The 24,079-nt window shown below is 29.3% G+C and overlaps 1 protein-coding gene across 1 annotated transcript; it reads right to left on the bottom strand.

Moving 5' to 3' along the window:
- Nucleotides 1–12,934: 12,934 nt before the first annotated feature.
- Nucleotides 12,935–22,930, bottom strand: LOC149893747 (NLR family CARD domain-containing protein 4-like). The gene is made up of 4 exons (XM_090069297.1): nucleotides 22,355–22,930; nucleotides 18,766–18,825; nucleotides 15,683–17,011; nucleotides 12,935–13,608 (listed from the first exon to the last, which is right to left on the bottom strand). Exons 1-4 carry the CDS (start codon nucleotides 22,785–22,787, stop codon nucleotides 13,034–13,036), a joined length of 2,397 nt encoding a protein of 798 aa, XP_089925423.1. The 5' UTR covers nucleotides 22,788–22,930; the 3' UTR covers nucleotides 12,935–13,033.
- Between the last annotated feature and the right edge of the window lie 1,149 nt (nucleotides 22,931–24,079).

Raw genomic sequence — 24,079 nt, 5'->3', positions numbered from 1 at the left:
AAATAAAGCATAAAAAAAGGGTTTGTCCCAGAACTCTCAATTCCGAGTAGTGCTATTCGTATGTAGACATTCCTTATCACTTTATATTTGATGATAAACATTGTAAATGGAAGGTTAGACAAAGGGGTGGTAATAAGATGATAATAAGAATGTATAAAGTTGATCCAACCGGAGAATTGTTTTTTCTTAAACTGTTATTTTTGCTAGCAAAAGGAGCAACATCTTGGGAGGATGTGCATACTGTTAATCGTATTGTCCTTGAAACGTTTCGTGAAGCATGTGTTTTGAGAGGTTTGTTGCAAGATGACAATGAATGGCAGAATGCTCTTTCTGAGGCGGTTTTAACACATATGCCAAAGAAAATTAGACAGTTGTTTTAAATTATTTTGACCTTTTGTGAACCTGACAATCCTTTACATCTCTGGAATACATACAAAGCTTTTATGATGGAAGATTTCATTCACCGCTCAATCCCACTTCTAATAGCTGAACAAGCTAGTCTTCATCAAGTTGAAAAGATTATTAATCAAAGTGGTAAAATGCTGGCTGATTACAATCTGCCTGTTATTGATCGGTTTATAGGCTAAAATCTAGAAAATTTTGATGAAAATGTTTAAAAAGTAAAATAGTAGAATTGTGTATAAACACAACCAGCTGAAATAGTAGAATTGTGTATAAACACAACCAGCTGAAATAGTAGAATTGTGTATAAACACAACCAGCTGAAATAGTAGAATTGTGTATAAAATGTTCTCTGCATTGGCAATGGGTGAAGAAGTTTGCATTAACTGAAAATATTAGAGTACAAGAAGGAGAAGGTGAGTTTTCCCAATGGCTACTAAAACTTGGGAATACCAAATCAGTGCATTATTAGAGAAAATGAATCAATTGTTGAAAAGAGTTTTGGAGATGCTGATCAAAATGATTATTCCAAACGTGTTATTTTAACACCAACCAATTTTGATTCATTATCAATCAATCAAGAAGTGCTTGAATGTCTGCCGGGTGAGGTCAAAATTTATTTAAGTGCTGATCAAATTGATACAGATGACCTTAATGAAAGAAATAACTTTCCAGTTGAGTTTTTGAACAGCTTAACTCCTTCAGGTATGCTACCTCATTGTTTAAAATTGAAAATTGGTTGTGTAATTATGCTACTTAGAAATTTAGATCTCAAAGCTGGGTTATGCAATGGTACTTGAATGAAGGTTTGTGCTCTTCAAAATAATTATATTGATGCAGAGGTTTTGACAGGTGTTTCTGGTGGTAAATGGGTTTTTGTTCCTGGAATTTAGTTGGCTCCATCTGATTCTAATTTACCTTTTATTCTGAAACGTTGTCAGTTTCCTGTCAGATTGGCTTATTCAATGACAATTAATAAAAGTCAAGGTCAAACATTTGATAGAGTTGGGGTATATATCAAAAAACCGTGTTTCTCTCATGGTCAACTATATGTTGCATGTTCAAGAACTAGGGTATTTAATAGTTTGTTTTTCAAAATTGATAAACATCTCATTCAAGGTATGGTAGGTACACAAATAATGTTATATTTTTTTTATTATTTTAATATTTTTTTTCATAGTTTTTGATAAATATACCTGTCATTTAATATGTTTATATGTGTTATAATATGTTTATATGTGTTATATGAAACCATATTTGTTTATAGCTGTATATGTTTAAATAATGTTGTTTCCATGTTTTCAAAGTGGTGTGAGTTGGCATTATATTGAGCAAGATTGATAAACTTGCCAGCCAAGCGGTGTACTTATAGCAGAGGTGTGACTCGGCAGCATTTAGTGTCAGGCGGTGTTGCTGCTTAAGAGCTAGGTTGTGTTGTCTAGCCTTTTTTAATTACTCTGGAAACACATAATAATGTCTGTTAATTTTTAGAGTAATGTGTATGGGAGAGTATGCAACCTTGATCTTTAAATCTAGGGTGTTTTAATGTCCTAAATTTGAAGTAATTGAAAAACTAATACTGAACATAAAAACAAATATACTTTTATGTAGTTATTTGTTTAGTAAAAAGATAAATATATAGTTAACTTTAAATTGGTTTTCTAATTTTGCCTTTCATATTTTAATTTGGTTTGTTATTTTCGCTGGATTTTAGGATCAAGGGTGTAAATATTCTATTGTTATATGTTATTGTTGTGAGGTTTTGTGTTGATAAACTGCTTGGTTTTACCTTTACCTTGGTGCCTATTGTTAAAAATAAATGATAGTTAGTTTCATTATTGGAGCTTACTGCTTTTGTTTATTTACTAAAAGCCAAGACAACATTATGCTAAAAATAAAGTTTATATCTTAATTTGATTTTTTTTTTTTTTTTTTATACATTAGTATTGTTAATCCTTTTGCACTTCGAAACAGATTTTATAGTTACATTTTCGATAAATGTTTATAATAACTGCCATGTCAAAATAGGTTACTATAAATAGGTTAATCGATTTTCGGTATTTATTTGGTGTTTTTTTTTTTCTTAAAGATTTGCGATTGACGCATTTATACGACTTATTAAAAAAAAAACCGATAACCTTTTATTGCAAATTTTTGTCAGTTAAAATGGTATAAATATATGCAATTAGTTCAATTCTTTTTTAATTTTCTCTACTTTATGCCTAATAATTTGTTGTACGTTACTCTGGGGATCTTTTTAAACGGGGGGTGAATATTGTAGTTTTGCGCATTTGTCAAGTATCGAGTTACTTAATTTTTATAAGGTGTTTAACTAATTAATTAGCTTAGTTTGCATTTGCAACACTTTTGAGGAAAAAAAAAGTTCTTATATATGTTAAATTCTTATATTAAAAAGAAAAAATTCTTTAACAAGTAAATCATTGTTTTACATTTTATTATTCTGGTAAAAGGTCTCCATCAAAAACTTGACTACTCTTAATAAAAATAACTCTATTCTCCTGATCACCATTAACGCAAAAACGGGGAAGGGAGGTGCTTTACTAAATACTATTGAAACAAAGAGGGCATATGTAAATATGGTCAGATTAGTGCTATATAAAGTAATGGTCAAATGATCAGTTATTTTTAATAAATTTATTTAGTTGTGTGTATTTAACGTTTTAAAGTCAATTTCCTTTTAAAGAAACATGTATTAAGAATCCCAAAAAATTAATAACTCATGTATAATTTACGTTCGCTTTTTATTAATCTTATAAATTAAAGTTCATGTTATAAAAAATATTACAAGAGTTTAGCTTTACTTTTTCGTCAACTTAAAGCATGACGAAGAGTTATTATTTTGTGTCAGTAACTAAAAACGTATTGTTTTGAACTTAGCGATGTCGAGGAAAATGGTTCTGCCTTACACTGAGATGACCTATGTCAGTTGTAAATTACTGAAATAATGTTGAATAATTGGTGAATTATTTTACCTCCGCATACTTTTTATTTTAATTTTACATATGGTTTAATTTTTTCAATTTGAAGGCGTTTTTCTAATTGGGTATTTGTTAAGGTTTCGCAACTTTAAATTGTGGAAAACAGCCACTATAAATTATGTAACAGACCGACCATAACCCGTATTACGGGTTGCTTTTTGCTAGTTATAATAAATCTCTTTTCCATTCCGAAACACAACTCATCCTTAAAAATAAACTTTAACTAAGAAATGAGCAATATTATTTTCAAAATAACATTTTTTAAAACTAGATATAATTTTTTATAATATTTTTTGGTAGAAGCATAAGTTTACTGCAATGCACTCTAACTTTTTATCAAAAAAATTATTCTTAAAAGCTATTGATTCTCTTCAGGTTAATTTTTTTGCCTAAAAAAGGATTTACTTGATTTTTGGATGAACATCTTAAATTTAGAATAAAAATTTAGTGGACAATATAAAAAACTACTTTTTTTTTGAGGCAGCTTATCTAATAAATTAAAAAGAGTGTACAAATATTTACTAGTGCTAATTGATCACTATTTTATAAACAATGTTCGAACATTCCCTTCGAATTTATTCAAACAATCTTCAAATAAATGGACTTTTCCACCGAATTTTTTTTATGTACATTAATAATTATAAAGCAACAATTAAGAGAAATAGGCATTTTCAATAATGAAAAGAGTTTTATTTATAAGAAAAAGACCTGATCAAGAAAAAAACATTAATCGTAGTTTCAGTTTCAATTCGTTAAATTAGTGCTAACTTAATTTTGATGTGGAAAGAAAAATTTACTCTGTTCAATTTTATTTTTTACAAGTTATATAAAAAATCTCAATTAAAAGTTATTTCTAAGTTTCAGATTTTAATGATTCACAAGAACTAGGCTTTTTTCTACAAATTTTTTCTTGCATTCACGTGCAAATAAACACCATACCAATCAATAGTTTAAAAAAATGTACACTATTCCTGCCTATTTTGAGCATTTTTTATAAATGAAAAATATTAAGCATTTTGTTTTCTGCTTCATTTAATTTGCTTTTAAATACCTAAACAGAAATTTAACCTACAACTAAAGTAAGCTTGTAGTTGCAATATATATTTTTTCAGGTATTAAAATAAATAATTTAAAAATAATTAAAGATTAAGCGATCAAAGATTTTTCCTTTTCATTAAATTTCAACATTTAATACGCAAGAATTCATTTTTATTTATTTCATATAACAAACCTAAATTCAGCAAGTATCCTCAAATCCATGAAGTATCGAAGACTTAAACACTGAACATATTAATAAACCTGGAAATAGTATTAACGAAAAAATAGAGAGGTTTTACTGAAACAAAGTTCATTGGCTCGCAGCTTTTAAAAATGACCTGTGAGTCAATGATTGTGACACATAATTTAAATTTGTTTGTGTGAAGAACTGACAATCAGAACTAAAACCAAAAAGTTGACATGGCAACTTTCTCCCGTAACAAACAAATTGTGAACAAGAACCAAATGTAGGAGGAAATGAAATTGAAAGTAACAAGTAACCAAAAATATTTGGTGGCATAAAATTTAAAAATGTTTATGGTCTCTTGTACATCAAAAGTATCTTTGGAAGACATATTTAGAATAAATGGTTTTCATGAAAAATCCTCTCAAACCAAATGCAGTTTTAAACTTAAAGTTTATTTTGAGCAAAATGTCTGCATGCATAAAATGCACCAAATAAAAATATTGGAACTAAAAAATCCTAATATATCATTTGTTTGCTGACTGTACCTTGTCATGTGGTATAGTTAAATCAAGACTTAAATGAATCATTAATCAATTAATTTATTTAAAATACTTTAATGAAAATTTATCAACTAATTTATTAGTTCATTAACAAACTTATTTAATTTATATAAGTAAATCATGAGAAACTGATTGCTTCTTGGTATGCTATTACTTTTTTTTTTCCTTTACAGTAAAAACCTAAGCAATATATATTTTTCGTTAATTATAGAAATACGCGATACATTTTTCAAAGATTTATTTGTTAAAACTTGATACTTACTTTTTCGACAAATAATAAAGCTCTAGGGCAGAATGCAGAGTCTGAAAAGATCTTACTTCGTACTTACCAAACGGTCTATTCATATTCTGAGTAGTGATTACTCCTAAATTTTCTTCGGTCATGTGGTAGTTAAGTAATTGTTTGCTCTATGTTCGCACTGTTGTTTACATGAAGCTTTACAGCTGTTATTATGCTCGTGCTACAAAAATATCGCATATAAATATATGTTTACATCGTATCGGATTACATGCGATGTAAACATATATTTGACTAATAATCAAAGGATTGTTACAGTTTCTTTGACAAACAAAGTTCATGCAACATGTGAATTATTAATTAGTAAAACAATCTCGAATTTTAAATGCGCTCGAAAATCAACAACTGAAAAGGCAGTTTTTCGATAGCGCTCAGTTAACAATCGTTGAAGACCAATAACATAAAGTCGAAATTAGAATTTGAGAGTTTTCTTTCACAATGAAGCATATAACCGAATATCATTTGAAACCCTCCCAGCTATCATAAAACGTTCAAGAAACATTTGTAGAACGTTAGAAACGGTCGGGCACGTTCTAAGAACGTTCTATGAAGGTTTCTAACGTTCTTCGAACGTACTCGAACGTTTTGTGTTAGCTGGGCTAATATAGCGGCCAAAACAATTTTTAAAAAGTTTGGATTCTATAAAGTTTTTTTTTACATTAAACTGATTTGGTTTCGCTCAAAACGTCCACCACTTCCACATCTAACGTTGCGGCACCAATAGGTTTGGTCTTTTTGAACGCGATCTATGAAGTTATTAGATTTGTTTAGATCAGAGAGTAATAATATTGGTTTTTTGTGGCGATTTCTCTCAAGATTTTGCATGTTAATTAAACTCTTAGTTCGTCCTACAGTTTCTTGGATAACTTTGGGGTCAACTTTGATTAAACAAAACTTAATTCTTTGTTTTAGATGTTGGACTGTTTTTGCTTTCCATCTGTTCTTGAACACAAGTCTTTTCAGTGACCAAAATATTTCAATTAGCTTGCATTCTGGAAAATTTGGTGGATTATCTTTTTTGTAATATTTCAATATTTACAGACTTTAGATAGTCCAATACACTTTTGGCATAATGAGAAGATTCAAGATCTGACCAGAACGCAAAACTTGTCACAATGGTGATGCTCTTCTAAATAAACGGGATGAATCTCTTTTGAATACAATGCTCCAAGTATATAAACTGGTTTATAGCGTTGCCAGATTCTCAAAAATGCGGTTAAGAGGTACCTTTGGACGAAATTGCAATCGAGGCAAGTAATTTTTCTAGAAACTTTTGTTTTTGACTGTATTTAACATTTGGTGGAGTCAAAAAAGTATTACTTGAGTAAAAATCGGCGTTTCCATAAATTGAACTATAATCTTAAGTGAAATTTGATTCATCATCAATCATGATGATTTCAAGTCCCGGTAATTTTGATACAGTCTACTGTAACATGTTTGGACATCATTTGATCATGTCGCTTCGGAATATTTTCTTTTTTATAGCTGTTGATAGCAGGCTTATTTTTGAGTAATTTATTCACACACGATTGCGAAATACTGAATTTACGTGCTATTTGCTTTTGAGAATTACCATCTTGGTGATCAAAAATGGTTTTTAGCTGCGTAGCCTTACTTTTTGAAAATTTTTTGGCTATATGACCACTTCCAGCCTTCTCTCGTGTCCAAATTTGTTTTCAGCGCGTTTAATTATGCCATATATTTTCCTTCTTGGAAAAGGTTCAGCTAGGATATACTTTATCGTGTATGTTTTTCCAAGATTCATATTTTCCAAATAAAACTCATACCTACATTTTCGGTGTTCACCCTCGTTTTTTTTGTTTACCTTCATTTTCAAATATTTAACAAAAATTCTTTTTGTATTTTCTAAAAACTAGAAACTCTCAGCTATATATATATAAAATATATATAAAACGTTACGTATAGTCAATTTGAATCGAGGCAAAATCAAATTAAACTTTGCAGATTTTTAGTGATCAACTATTGTTTGCCAATAATCATTTCAGCAGAAGATAAGCAATATGAGAGAAGTAAACAAGTAAAACAAGAACACAAGTTTATTAGGAGAACCAAACATAACAACCAAAGTTTGCAACGATTTTGTAAAATCGATATAATATATATACAGCTCTTCACGAAAGTTTAAACGATTGCAGATTTTTTATCAAGTATGTTTGGTTTTTGTTTAATAAAAAAAAACTGTAAAATGATATCAAATTAATTTTTTTTATTTATTAAAGAAAAAGTAATTAGCTTTAAAATGAATATGAACATATTATAAAAGTTTTAATATTTAGTTAGAAAAAAACAATTACAAAAAATCTTATAGGAAAAATAAGAAGCACAAAAGTTTAAACGAATTGCAACATTCGAACAAAAAATGAAAAAAAAAAAGCAAAAATAATATTTTAAGTGTCCTCCTTTGTTTTTATAGCAAAGATAAACTCGTTTATGCATTGACTTAACTAACTTCATGCACATCATGCGAGGTACCTTCAGCCAGTACTCATTCAAAAGTTGCTTCAAATACTGAGTTGATTAAATTTTATGGTATATTAGTTGATTGTCAATCCAAGACCAAATATTTTCAATTAGGTTGAGATCTGGTGATCTAGGGCACCAGGGCATCACATTGAACTTTTTTTTCAAAAAATATTCTTTAATTGAGTGAGCTGTGTGAGCTGAAGCCCCGTCTTGTTGAAAGATGAATTGCTTGCTTCTGCCATAAAAGTGTCTGACTGATGGAACTAAACACGTTTCCAATGTGTTCTTGTAGGTGTATTGATTAATTAGGCCTTCGTACAGCTCACAGAAGCCTATACTTTTGTGAGAAAAACATCCCCAGATGCAAACCGAACCTCTACCGCCTTGTCGACGATGTTGCAAGAACCTTTTGAATATTTCTCAGTTGCAAATTATTTGACATAGATTTTTCCCTTGCGGTTTACGTCTTGAAAATTAGCTTCATCACTCCAAATAACTTTTGCCCACTGTTCTACAGACCAGTCCGGCCTTTCTTTGGACCACACTCGTCGTTTACGTTTATCCGTGATTGAAAGAATAGGTTTTCTAGCAGACGAACATTGTTGGGCAATATCTTTGTCCAACAATGTTCGTCTCACGAGCTCTCTGCTAACTTTTGGATTATTTTTTGACTCATTGAAGATTTGTGCTAGCTTTTTGTGGCTGAGTCTAGGGTTTTCTCTGCTCATTCTGAATATACCGTTTTTGTCACGGTTGCTGAGTTTGGATGGTCTCCCAGTACGCGGCATGTCACAGACGTCCTTGGCAAGTTCCCAGGTTTTGATGGTTTTTCGAACGCAAGATTCAGAAACGTAAAGTATTTTGCCTATTTAAAGGTTTGTATGATTTCTTGTCCTCGTCATACCAATAATTTGCCTCTTGGTTTCACTAAAAAATGATTTTCGACCCATTTGCACGCAATTGAAAATAATTTGAAATTTACAATATTTCAAGTAGATTTTTAATGAATTAAAAGCTGCCTGATGATGTTGCGATAAATTTTTTGATTGTAAACTACTCATTTTAACTTTATTTAGAAATAAAAAAAATTTTCGCACCGATTTATCAATTAAATAGCAAATAATTGATCCTAAATAAAATCGTTTAAATTTTTGTGACACTTCTTAATTTGTATCACCTACCTTTTAATGAAATTTCTGAGTAAACAGTGATGAGTCGAAACCTACTTTTTTTTATTCTATTAACAAATAAATAAATCAATGATATGTTGTCCTGGTCTTACAGCACAGTGGAAAATAAAGGTGTGTTTTGGACCAAAAATCGATAACTTTTTTGTTATTAAAAATAGAGTTGAAATTTTGCACAAATGTAAAGTAGTATACGAATCTTCTAATGAAATACTTTTTTTTAAGAATTTTTTGTAATATAAAATTGAAAATAAATAAATAAAAATCAAAAACTTCAAAATTGGCATTTTTTTAATTTACACTTTAGTATAACACTTTACAAATGTATGAAAATACCTTAAAATTATTAGAAACGACGAAAAATACATAAAATGCTTACCTACTAATTATAGACATTTAAAACAGTTTCTTAATAACAATTTTTAAATAGTTTTTTTTATGAAATAATGTATTGGTATATTATAGGTACTATATCATAACTACATAGTGACTTTCAGTACCTGAAATCAGTTCGTTGACTTTCAAAAGCTACACAGTATCTTCATCAACTCCTTGCACACTTTTATTATACTTTTTTCTTTTGCTGGTAATGTAAGGATCGGAAGTGTACAGAAGAGAAGGAAATACATTCTCATTTGTAACTGATCGAGAACATTTTCTGGCATGATAAAGGCGGAACTTTTTATCTTACTATGCTCAAGAGTTCCGTACTAAAAACTCATTCTTACTACGGAATTCTTGAGCATCTTATGAAAGTTGACCGATAGGAAGTACTGCAAAATGCTTAATGATATTTTCTCCGCGAAGTAAGATTTTGTGTACTAAAGATGGCATGTAGTACCATCCATAATTGTTCTCATAGATTCGGGTATTTTCTTCAACATAACTACCAAAACTTTCAGCATTCATCATAACACCTGAAGAGAGAGCTTGCAGAGTTATGTAAAATCGCTTAATCAAATTAATATTAGAGGTTGAAAGTTTTCGTTTTTATGAAACTTTTTTTTAGTCAGTTGATTAATTTATAAGTTAACTAACCAAAGTTTTACTTTTGAGTAATTTTTATTTATATAAGTATTTAACATTTTTTAACATAAAAAGTTTATTAAAGTAAATTAAAGTAATTTAGATATGGATTAATTGTAAGCAATATGTGCCACCTTAATTAAGGAAAATTAAATATGCTGGCATATAATTAATTCTGCAAGGGTACGTGCTTGAATGGGATTGTATTCCACACAAGTTATTTACTATTTTGGTTTTTTTTTAGCATCAATGAATTCCAACAGTGACTTGACATTTGTATGATTTTCAGGAAGGTCTTGACACACAGATACAAAAGTTGTTTTTTAACACATGATGTTTTCTAAACATTTGTTGTCGAAAAGCACTTTGTTGGAGGATCTAAATCCATTGGTTCCTTAACAAGGACACCCAAACTCTCCTTCAGAAAGCCATCTCCATCATCAATCCCCAACTTGACTATATGATTTAGACTGATATTTCTGGTTTCAATAATTCCTTCAACAAGTTCTTTCAAGCTATTAAAATACACATTTGTTATTGATTCAGATCCATTTCAAATTGCGGAGATGGTAAAATGGTGAGAAAGGTTTTAGTTGAACTTCTAAAACTTATGAGAAAAAATAGGCTCTACAATTCCGTGAGCTGAAACAGTATATAGTGTTGAGGCAAGTTTTATTTTGTTGTTGGAATCCCCGGTATTAACTAGCAGTTGTACTCGATCCTCGGCAATTAAACTGACAGCCACTTTTGGTTTTGATGAAGATCCAATCTAAAATGGGTGAACCCTGCTTAAATGCAATTAAATGAAAAAAATTTAATTGCTTTTTTTACACATTTTTGAAAAGAAGTATTTCATTTTGAATAAACAATTTAAGTATTGGGCTGACTTTGAAAATTTAAAATCTAAATTCCCCTTTTTTATTTTAAGGGGAATATAAGTGAAAGAAGCAATTTAACTAGTCTTATTAACATAAATTAAATTTAACCTGACCGAATTTTTTTAAGTCAATATTATTCTTGTTGTGTTTTATTTTACTTTTTGTGCTATTTTTATCTTTATAAGAGTTATTAGTTGTCAATCTCAAGTCTAACATTGTGATATTTGTTTTAAAAGTTTAATTTGTTCACAGTAAAAATGCAAGACGTGGCTGTCATTTGCCAAAAAATGAAACTTAATTTTCTCTCATTCTTAGAGATTGGATTTAATGAAAGTAAGCGTCTGCGTTTCGGAATCGTTTTCTCGAAATGAACCGGGAAAAGCGTTACGAGACAAGAAATTTCCCGGAAAAAAATAACGAGACAATAAAGTTTAAGGAATATATATAAACCGGGACAATAATTTTGTCTCGGAATTTAAAAATTGTGTCCTGGATAATTACGAAACGTTACGAGACTAGATATTTAACTAGCACTTTCGCAGTGAAGAAATTTTTTTCCAACCAAGGGCCTGTTTATATGGAAAGCGGGGTAGCTTGTTTGTCGAGCCAGCCCATTTGCCGAGATATCGACATCATCAATATTTTAACTTAATTTTATTTTGCGTTTATATGAATAAACGAGCTAGGCCGGATAGCGAGATCTCACCGTTTTTTGCCGAGATCTCGGCAAACGGGCTGGTTAATTTCTTATATAAATATGTACGCATGCGTACAAATTCTTACATTTTTTAAATTTGAAAGTTTCCGCGTAAAATAATAAATTTAGCAATAAAACTGGCAACTTCCGAGTACTTAAAATTGTTGTTGTTTTGCTTTTATAATTTACCAAAGATCAAGTATCTTTTTAGAAATATAAAGCTACTTTTTTATCTGCTGATAAAGCTCTAGAGTTAGGCGAAAAAGGCCTTTTTCGCCTAACTCTAGAGCTCTATCGGCAGATAAGTAAGGGCTTAACTCTGAAACCAAATTCATGAAAAGAAACCGTGAAAGCCTAAAATTTGTTTTCCATACATCAATCGGAGCTACATCAGTTATTATATTATGCCATCATAAATTAATTCTGCCAGTTTTAAACCAGCAACTACGATTTTTTCTTTTAAGGCGCCTCTCTTTTGCTTGTTTCATCTTTTGAAGTGATTGTGATCGTTTTCGTAAAAGAATAATATTTAAAAAATTATTAAATTTAAATTTGTGAAGCTTATATAATAAAATTAGGTTTTTAAGAAACATTATTTGTGTTATAATAGTTATAGCCCTGCTAGAAAAAGCCAGGCTGACCTCGATATCATTTTTTATTTTTTTGGCAAAAATTCATATAAACGCAATTTTAAAACTGGCTCGTTTTCCGGGCTAGCCCTTGTCCATATAAACAGACCCTTATAACAAAAAAAAACTGGCAAATCTCCTTCAAGAGAAAAAAAATTTCCGCTGTTTGAAGCATTTAGAAAATTTGTAAGATTTTTGTATTTCGATTTTCCGAATTCCAACTTTTTTTTTTTTTTTTTAAATTCATTGATATTAAAAAAACTTTTGGTTCTTAATAATGATCGAATCTCATCCTTAACACACGAATATTTTTTTCATAACTGCTACCATTGACAACAACAAAAAAACCAACCTAATTATTTTATATTTCCGTTAATATTATATTACTATCGTAATTATATTACTATAATGATTATTATATAATTAATATAATTATACTATTACATTTCCATAAGTTTTTGAAGTATTTTAAAAATTTCTTTCAGTTTTAACAAACAATAAATACTCTCAACAAATATTCCAAACAAAAATAAAAATCGTTCTATTTTTTCAACGACTTTTGTTTTACTCACTTCAAGTTTTTCAACTCTTCGATGTTATAAAAACTTTTTTGTATTACATAAACCTTTATACATATTTACATCTTATTTAAAATATTAAACATTTTTTCGAGTTTCTTACTTTTTTTCTAAGCTTTTCGATGGTATAAAAACTTTTTCCACGATACCTGATCTTAAACTTCTTCAAGTTCGAACCACGAAGCCATTTACAAATGGCGTTGATGAAGTTCGTGTCGTTGTGAAGTTCAAGATCTAGTTTTTCAGTGAGGCGAATCCACGGGAGGACGAAACTTTCGAATTCGTTCTTTGATACGAAAGTATACCTGAAGTGTATCAATACACTTTCAATCTCATGTTTCGGTGTCCATCCATTGATCTTTACTGGATGATATAAACTGACACGTTGAACGTTGGTCGAACATAAATTGATAAGTATTTTCTCATCATCAGATAAAATATTTTTCAAAACATTTAATCGAGCCAACTTGCGTCCTGCATATAAAAATTTCTCCATAAAATATTTCTGATGTGAAACTTCATGAGCAGTTTTTCCATAATTAATCAAAATCTCCCACTCTCGTTCATCAATTGATCTTTTTAAATCCTCGGTTATCGATGCTTGCGCTTCAAAGAAGCATTCCATGAACATCTTTCGCTCTTTATCTGAAAAATATTTTTTGTTTTTTTTATGATAAAAAAAACAAATTTGCAAAAAAAACATTAAAACGCTAAATTCCCCTTAAACCCTTATGTAGGGGAAAGGTGCATATGATAGCAAACTTAACTTTAATGTTTCACATAGTCATTATCTGAAAACGTAATAAGTAATTTTTTAATATGGTTGTATTCCCTCCAACATGCAAAATAATAATGAACCTAAGAATTTTTACTATTTTGCTTTTTTATAAGCTTATACCATGAAAAAGAAAATACAAGTATGCCATCATAAGCAACTAACTGCTCCTATGATGGCACACTTTAAATAAGTCAGACAGACAAGAATTATTTTTGCCTTTATTTATGGAAACACAACTTATTAGTACAACAAATTTAAAAATAAATATTTGGTTTATAAGTATTGTTCACTTTTTTTTCTTCTGTCCCTGCATATAAAAAATGACACCAAGATATTCCATAGTTATTTAGAGCAAGATAGCAAATAAAGTTCATTACAATTCAAGCATACTCTATCAGATTCAAAAGTAAATTCTCAAACTCTTGCATTTTTTCTTTGTTCTTAGCCTGATCACCTATTTTTGTTATTAATGAATTTCAGTGCCCAAACAACCAAACTTCAAAAATATTTGGATTGAAGGAAATATTCCGGCTTAAGCTAGAGCATGCACAGCATTGGCTTACATAGCATTTTTTCTGGCAAAATGCTTTACTGCCTGTTGAAGCATAATCCATTAACTCATTTTCTTTTTTTGAGGAAAACTTAAGATTGATGGCACAAAAGCTCCAACTACATTCATAGAACATACTACAGTCAAGTGCTGAACACGTTCAGCACTACTTAGTATCCTTATTTGTTTTTGTTCTTTAGTATTCAAAATTTTTTGGGGTCTTTTTTGCACTGTACTTGTGCCTGGTTTTTCAACGTTGTGTATGTTTTCAGGAGGTTTATAATGTACCATTTTTACATATGGTTTGGTAAAAAAACAGTTATTTTTATTAAAAGCTTGTGCACAAGTAAATGATGAATTTTCTGGTGTTCTCAATAATATTTCTTGATTACAATTTAAATATCGGCTTAACCATTATTTACCAGCCATTCTAAAGCCTTGATCAAAACTATGTTTGAAACAATAGTTTCAAACATAGATTCGATCAATACTATGGTTGAAACAATTTTCTTTTTCATTACTTCAAACACCAGTCATCTTAGATCTTTAGTGGTTAAACTAAAAAAACTTGTCTCCATATCCGTTAAGTGCATACTTAATTCATCTTCTAAGGCATGATTAGTATTGCTCTATGACCTCCCAAATCTCCTTTTGTAGCGCTATTTCTTTTTATTCATATCTTCCATCCAATGTTGTGGCAGGAATACTGAAAGTTTTGGCAGTTAACTGCCATCCAAATATACATACATACAAACATACATACATACATACATACATACATACATACATACATACATACATACATACATACATACATACATACATACATACATACATACATACATACATACATACATACATACATACATACATACATATGTAGACATTTATGCATGCATGTGTACATATATACATATAAACATAAATATTGAGTTCATTCATGTTTATCAGCAGTTTAAAGTTTAGAGTTTGAGCTCAGTAAATTTATGTAAGCTCCTAAAGTTAAACATTTTCTTAACTTTTAACAAGTCCAAAAGTCAAAAATTGGTGTTATATATTTTTTATGGTCAAAAACAATAAAACATACTTATAAATACTTTTAAATGTTTATGTAAACCTCTTCAACATATATTTAAAAATTAAGAAGCAAAAAATAGGAAACTTTCATTTGGAAATGATATGCATACAAATATAAAAACATTATATGTATTTATTGATTATGCAATTTAGTTATATATAGCTTTATTTACTTTATATATTTTACTTATTAATGAAGAGGAACAAATACCTTAAATATTTAACTCATGATTAAACTCATTATAACCATAACAAACTAATAATGAAAGCTCAAATAAAGTGTAATAATTCTTTAACATTTTAGTTTAACTTACCAAGTACAGCATTAAGCAATGAATTCCTTTCTTCATTTGAGTTCTTCAAGTCAGCAAGAAATCTCACAAAACATCTTTCGTTTTTATTTGCTAGTCCACAGATCATAGGCAAACAGCTAAGTAACTTTTTGTTACTGATAATCTCCTCAGTACTCAAATGATTGTGTGCATGAACCGAAGCACAAAACTCCATTAGAGTGAGGTGAGCAAACTGATACTGATAACCCAGTTGTGATTCTACTCTTTCAATAAAACCCAAAAGCTCATTTTCAACTTCATCAAAGTTATTGAAAATACCTTTAATTTCATCTTGGGAGAAAAGAATTTTACCTTGATTAAACAACTCCCAAGCAACTCTACAAACTCTTAATACATAATGCTTGTTACTCTCACTTTGCATCACATTATGAACTGTTTCATCGGTTTTACAAATGTGATTTTGAAAAAAGTATAAAAAAATAGAGCAATACAACTCAGTCATAGTGTTGAAAGAATAAGAATTACTTGCAGCAATAACTGCACACATTGCTGATAAATAAAATGGAACAGATGCCATGGCTTTAGCAAAGTAAGACTCTTCAAGAACACTTTTAATAGCTTCTTTTTTGTTACCAAAGTTTTCAATATACTCATCTATTCCTTTGTCATTTAAACCCATTATTTGAATGGTTAACTTGTCTGCACATTCTCTAACTTTATCTTTGTATTGTGATATAGCTCCAACTCTTCCAGTAACAACACATTTGTATTTTTGAATATTCAATGCTTCTGCTAACACATTAATGATAGGTTGTTTGCTTGGATTATGATTTATCAATTCATCTAAGTGAGCAAACTCATCCAATCCATCAATCACAAACAATATAGAAAAATGCTCACAAACATTGCACTCTCTAAAAATATCTTTGTAAAAAACTTTTAGCAGCTCATTTATGGAACTGATATCTTGATTTTGATTTAACTTTCTGCATTCAAGATAAAGAACAAGATCAACATTTTTCCATAATGTACCACTGGCCCAGTCAAGTAAGCACTTTCTGAGCAAACAAGTTTTTCCTATTCCAGCAATACCAGATATCAAGAGTAAAGGTAGTTCCTGTGAAAGTACTTCATTAAACTTGATTGGCTGATAAGTCAATTGTCTCCGAAGAAATAACTCTCGCTCAGCAATACTTACAGTGTCTTTTTCCACTTCATCTGCATCTACTACAGTTAATTCAATGAACTTATTTAAGAGTTCAACTTTAGTTGGAGTTTTAACTAAGTGCACAATTTCATCCATTTTTCCATAAGTTTTAAAATAATGTTTTTTCAGTGCTTCATGCATTTCTAAAAGAAAATAAAAAAAACTTCATCTTAGGTTTCTAAAAAACTTAATGTAAAATTGCAAGCCAAATCAAAATTTAAATTACTATGAAATAGAACATCAAAAAAAAAATTACAATTAAAAATATTTATGCTATTGCTCTTTTTTAAGGAGTTTTATAAAGAACTCTTTCCTTAATAACTGGATACAAATTCTGTGTCACATATTAAAAGGAGCACTATTAGTATCAACTAAAGATGAAAAACAAATGTTTTTATTCATAAAGGAAATATACATAAAATACTTTGATTTTGTAAGTTTTCTTTTGGAGATGATATTTAATGAACTGCATAAAAGACAAGGAAATATTAAACTTACATAAAAGTTTTTAAAAAAATTAAATATTATTACTCATTTAGATTTTTACAAAATATATTTTAAGATATCCTATTCAAAATTAATTCTAAAGACTTCTTTTTTAATAGGAACCTTATCCATCTGTTAAACTATGAATGAAATAAGATAAACTAAATGTTACTTATATTGATAACCTTTTTATAATTTCATACAAGTTTCTACAGAATATTATCAACTTTATTATAGTAATATAATACTTTTTAAAAGTAAAGTTTTTATTTTAAAAATACATCTGATTTTTATCTTATTTTAAGATTTTTTCTTTTTGTTTAACTCAAACTCAATTATCAAAAACATATAAACTTCAATAATGATACATTTTTTTCACAAATCAGCATTAAAAAACTGCATTTTGAAGATAAAAATTTACTAAAACAGATTGCATGAAAAACCAGATATCTTGCTAAATTAGTTTTCAACTGCCAATAGTAAATTAAACTGCCAATAGTAAATGTAAACATATAAGAAAAATAACATTGTATTAGTTCATTTTTCAAATTCTTCACAATTAATTCACCAAATTTTGAAAATAATTTATTAAACTACTTGAGGCCCTCTCACTCATCAATCATGTATTTGTAAACTCATCATACAAAAACCTTTTAGGATTTTAGGAACCAATCAAATCTTTATAATTCTTAACCTTCATACAAGTCAATTTCATTTTTGTCACACAACATTTTTAGGGGTTTGCAAGAATACCAAAAAGTTCCATAGTATTTCCAATCTTCATACTGAAAATGTGAGTGTCTTCTTTTTAGTATTTCTGCCATCTTCATTTGAAAGTCTATATATCCTATTTCAGTTTAAGTGGCTTTTTTGTCTCTATAAAATGTGTTGAACATAGCTAATATGAATCACTTTCTTACTTGATGGAGTAAGATTATTCATTTTGAAATGTATTTAAACAAAATTTTTTTAAATTTGTTTTTAGTAAAATTTCAAATTATTTGTTATACAACTTTAAAAAAATATTTTTAGAGGTTTAAAAAATGTTTTCAGATTACCTTGATTTTCAAGTTTATACTGCATCAAGAGCATAAAAGTTACATGAATAGAAATAAAAATCGAACTTCTCAGATTTATAAACATTTAAATAAAAATCGAACTTCTCAGATTTAAACATTTAGATAAAACACAACTAAAAAAATAAGCATTTTTTTTAGTTGTGTTTAATTTAAATGTTTATGCAAGTTTGAAATTTTCTTTCGCTAAAATAAAAATCAGTTTTAAAAAACCTGCAAACAGGATTAATAACCCCCAGTTCATTATCTGATTTTATTCTTAAAATCATTTAATATTCAAACAATAGGAATTTTCAATTTACAAAAACCTTACCCATGCGTAACAAATAACTTACCAGCTTTAGCTTTGGAAGAAGGCTTCATGGGGCTTTCTGTGTCATATCCAATTGATTTATCTAACAAAGGGTGTATGTTTTAAATGAAAAAAAGCACTTACAAGTTTTTACTCTAACTTTCTATAGGTGTTAAAAAAAGTCAAAATATTTTAAATTCACAATCAGCAAATTTCATGCTAAAAAAGTTTAAAATTTATTTCACTTAACTTTCTATAAAACTGACATTTAATAAAACTACTTAAGCTCAGCTAAACTTTTAACAGTGTCAAAGGTTAAAAACGTATAACTTAGTTATTGCTAAAAGGCAAGATTTTAACAAACAGCTGAGGTAATGCTTTTCTGCGCCCCTAGCTATTTATTGAACCAATTCTTATTGCCAGGGGTGATAATGCACTTGCTAAAACATTAAGTTGCGCAAACGCTTGCTGAATTTAAATTGCTTGAGGTTTTAACGTCTATTAAAATCATTATCACGATGTCTCCTAAAAATGTATTGCAGTTTACTGTCCTCCAGCTAATTGTCTTACAGACTAAGGCCTACTCTGTCCGGAGAAGATCCTATGGATCTGTCACAGAGTTTGGCTCTCCTCCAGGAAGTGACAAAGACTCCCTAGTTCTACGTTGGCATTCCTGATAACCGTTTATAGGAGGGCGAGCCCCATGTTGATTAGGTCAACTTCCTCCGTCAGGGAAGTATTTTTTGTTTAAGAACTTTCTTAAATATTGCATCGTAAATGTCATTATTCTTCTTTTTTTTTTTTAGTTTTACTTCCCTCGGCTATAATGCCAATTCGAAGGTGGGATTATTGACGCTTGCCTACATTATCCCGTTTAACGTTTTGACGACAGATAGTTGATCACCCCGATTGATCTGGCTTGAGAAGTTCTGCATTATCAAAAAAAACGAGCTTGAACGAAAGCAAAAAAAGTGACAACGAATAAAGACTCAAATCATCTACCCGACTTAAGCAGCTAATTGATTGAGCTAGTACCATCGGCTCACCGTATTGGTTCACCATATGGATAATAATTATTATCACCTTACCTTATATTTGCACTATGATTGGAATTACGTTCATAAGTGAGTAAACGGCCTGCTCACGTGTTTGCAATCTTGCAAAAACGATTATGACCACTCTATGTTCTTGGTTATTAGTTTGACCTGCGCAAGTATCACTATAATTAATTTTACAAATGATATGAACAACTCGCAAATATTTTGGGAGCTTGCTGCAAATCCATTGTAAGCGCATACTGAGCTGAGCAGTATGTAGCGCACATCGCAGGAAAAACAATACTTATTCGTTACTAATTATCAAGAGCTTCCAAACACTGTTGGATTCAGTGTTTAATTTCCATGGAAATCGATAAAGCAAAAATAATCTCTTAAAAGCTATGCTTACGCAAGCAAATTTCTCCAGCACGACAATCTTTAGGTTTTGCGACGATTCAACCTTCTCGTGCATTTATTACGAGTTTTCAAAAGAACAATTTTCAATCAATAATTTGTTGTAGCTTGATTTTAGGTTCTTGATATGTGGTTAAAATTTTCTGATTTTCTTCGTAAGGAAAGCTTATTTCCCAACTCTACAGATGTCACGCGATATTATTCTTTGAAATAAGCTAATTATAAGTAGGGAGTTTAGGCAATTTTTATAGCTAATGAAAATCTTTTTTATTTCAAATGCATTGGATTCCTTAATATATTTTATTTTCAAAATGGTTTCAACCACCTCTGTAGCTTATTTGGTTCCAAAGATATTCGTGTTTTAATATTTTCAATTCATATACATTTTATGAAATATTTCCTCAAAGTTTCTCGTTAAACTTTTGGCGCCGAAAAAAAACTTTTTTGTCTTTTTTTTTTTTCTTGCGTAAAAAGTTGCGTTAACAATAAAATATCTAAAGACGGGGGAAATTTATAAAATCTCCACTAAGAAAACAAAAAACCCACCCTATTAGACTACCAAAAACAAAAAAAACTGATTGACATAATAAATAAATAGTTCCAGAATCTATTTTTATGTGGGAACGAAAGAATTAGCTTAATTTACTTGTGCATAAACAAAACTGAAACATTTAAAATTAAATAACTTTATCAATTCTAAAGCAAAACGACGTTCCCAAAAAAATTATTGTAGTGCAACCTTTTCTAAAAAAAATAACATCTATATATACGTATATACTATTTATTTTCATGGGTGGATTTTTATTCATCGACATCTACATAAAATCATTTGTTGCGTTTTTCGGACGAAGTTTTTCAATAAACGTACGATTTTTTTTTTCCGCGATAAAATGTCACGTGACAAAGCTCCCTATTATTAGATAATAATATAATAGTAATAATAATAATTAATATAGTTTAAAAATAATATAATTAAGCTAATAGCTAATTTAGTATATGAAAGGAAGATAAATAAAATAAAGGTTCTCAGATTTTGACGAAACAATTTTTTCCAGTAAACATTGCTTAACAAAGTTTGTGTGAAGTAAAGTGACTTTATTGGAGTTTTTAAAATATTCTCGGCTGAGATAGAAGAGAACTTGACTCACAAGACGTTTGCTTATTTAATAATTTTGCTCGTTGTGAAAGGTCATTGGAATGAAAATCGCAGTTCTATTGAAGGTAAATGCTTTTAAAAGTATTTGCGTGAATAAAAAACTAGTTTCGTTTGTGCATATGGATACATAAAATGATGGGGCAGTTGCATCATTTGCATAAAGTATTTTATTTGAATTTGATAAAAAATAATTTGACACGTTTTGAAAAAAAAAAAAAAAAATTCTTTCTATGTTTAAAAAAAGAAAAATCAGTCAGCTGAACAAAAAAGTAAGAAGTATGACGTAATTTAACATGTTTATCATAATTTATTTAAGCTCTATGGACATTAGGTCAGGATTGTGTCGCGAAACCAATGATATATTATATATACTAGATGCCTAACTTCGATCCGAAATGTGAAGCCGTGGGAGCCATTTCTAATTCGGGCAAAAACGTGCATTTTTAACTTTTATTTCGCACGTCGGATATAGTTTTTGCCCTTATTACAAATGGCGGATATAGTTTTTGCCCTTATTACAAATGGCGGATTCAATTTGTAAACAAAAAAAGCGGCTTCACTTTTTGTTCAATAAAATCTCGCAAGTTAGACATCTAGTATACATAATATATCATTGCGCAAAACAGAATTAAGTCCTTATTTACAGAAATAAGAAGCTGAGTATGGCTTTAGTAAGAATATTGATATAAAACCAAAAGAATGTTCTCCTATTATTGCCGCTCTAAATTCTTTCGCTTTAAAACTAAACTGTTCAAAAATGATTAAAGGTGGAAGCGACCAAAAAATACAAAAAATGCGCGTAGGAGAGCGTTCTCGCTCATTATCTAAACTCATAATCTAAATTAAATTAAAGAAAAGTGTGTTTCTATATAAAAGCTAGAAATTCATTTATTTCACTTCAAAGCCTGAGAAAAAAAAAAGGAAACTAGATTTTAATAAATAAATATAATATATAAAAAAATAGTGGAATAAATTACTTTATTTTAAATTAAAAAAAAAAATCCTATAAAAATATTTTTAGATACCTTTGATTGTGTATTTTTTCCCAATATGACTCTCAACTTCTTTTAATATCTTCTCCATATTTTCTTCCTTGTTTTCATAGAGTTGGTAATATATCTTTCCTGAAATAATGAAAGCTAATTGGGAAGAAGAAGGAGGCAGGTAATTTTCGACTTGTATAGGTATGATTATTTTCCGGCACGTTCTAGCATGTGTGTATTCTCCGATACAGTTATATGATTTTTCATATTCTTCTGAAATCAGTAGCAAAATAATTTCGGAGTTTGCTATTCCTTTTGCCATTCCACTTTCTAAATTGCCATACATATTAATTTGATCGATCCAAGTCTTATAGCCGTTTTCAGTCAAAACTTTATATATATAATTAGCGCATTCTTTGCCCGTTTTCCAATTGTATGATACCATTACATCCCATTTTTCGTTTTCTGCAGTCATTTTGAGTTGTCAAAGCATGAGAATTTATGCTTCAGTTAAAACTCTCAAAGTAATAGTTTCGGAAAACATATGAAATGTTTTAATGCGTTGTTGACGAAGTGTTGTTGACAAAACGACTTTAATCAGAAAGATGACCCACATAAAAAAAGAACCGATCGTAAATCTAAAAAAGTTTTTTTAACGTAAATCAAATAAAGATTAAATGCGACTTTTTACTTGTGTTTACCAACTCATGAACTTTGATTAGTTAAACAAAACCCACGATGCAGTTTTAAAAGTTTACAACCAAATAAAAAACATAAATCAGAAACAACCCCCTAATGGCACGTGACATATTTTATCAACTTACAAAAGAATGTCTAATTATCGTAATTGTAGCTAAATTTACTTATGTTTTAAAACTTTGTGTAAATTCAAGCTTAATTTGATTGTTCAAAATTTATATTTTCTTGAAGAAGATTATAAATTTGGTAATTTACAACTTTTTTTTAAAAAAGAACTGTTTTTCGATGAGAAGAAGCTTTAGTTTTCGTAGGAGGTCAATATTCATTTTCTTGATTTATTTTGTAGTTTATCAAGACCAACACAAATCTTAAGAAGTTTGATCTGCATTCAGATCAATATTCATGTGCTTCATAGAAATAAGAATCGTCTCTCTCGGTCGTCCATTGGTTCTCATGATTAAAATATTTCCTTCTAAATATTATAAAAAATTCTCGTTTTAAACGAATCCAGAAACTTTTGTTGATTTTAAAAGGTGCAATAAAACAAATAGCAGCATGACCAGCTCAAAATTTTAACAACTAAAGGATTTGATGCAATTTTAAAACTTTGAAGATAAATTTGATAAAAATATATTTTTCCCGCTCGTAAAAAAGGAAATTTGGAAATTTTAAGAAAATCTTTCATGAATAACGCGACAAACAATTTTGAATTCAGAAGAATTATAAAATATTTTCAAAGTAAACCTTTCATTATTCATTTTATTTAAATTCATAGAAAATTATCTTTCACAAAAATTAACTGAATGAAAATGATGAAGGAAACAAAAACTCTCAAAATAAAATGATTCTAAAGACGAACCAAAAGAACTCGCCTTTTTAACGTACTGATTTGGATAAATATGTATTGAGTTATGTTAAAAATCAACTTCATCACAAAACTGATAAATTCAAGCCTAACAACATTTACTTTACATCACTTAAAATTTTGATTCCAACGAGAGATTTCTCCCCACCCTCCCCCACCCCCTTCCCCCTCCTCCTATGGTTGATTTTTTACAAAAAGATAAA

This window comes from Hydra viridissima, unplaced genomic scaffold (genome assembly GCF_058129835.1).
Source record: "Hydra viridissima isolate aposymbiotic clone 2 unplaced genomic scaffold, HvirCarnegie_v1 scaffold_1, whole genome shotgun sequence".
Lineage (NCBI taxonomy): Eukaryota > Metazoa > Cnidaria > Hydrozoa > Anthoathecata > Hydridae > Hydra > Hydra viridissima.
This window is presented reverse-complemented; position numbering and strand designations above follow the sequence as displayed.

What these genes read in the sequence shown, in the direction of transcription:
- LOC149893747 (XM_090069297.1), bottom strand. Translation starts at nt 22,787, where the DNA reads ATGACTGCAGAAAACGAAAAATGGGATGTAATGGTATCATACAATTGG. An exon ending in TTCTTCCAAAGCTAAAGCTG is followed by an intron (nt 17,012 to 18,765) that starts GTAAGTTATTTG and finishes ATTTTCTTTTAG; the next exon opens with AAATGCATGAAGCACTGAAA. An exon ending in ATTGCTTAATGCTGTACTTG is followed by an intron (nt 13,609 to 15,682) that starts GTAAGTTAAACT and finishes AATATTTTTCAG; the next exon opens with ATAAAGAGCGAAAGATGTTC.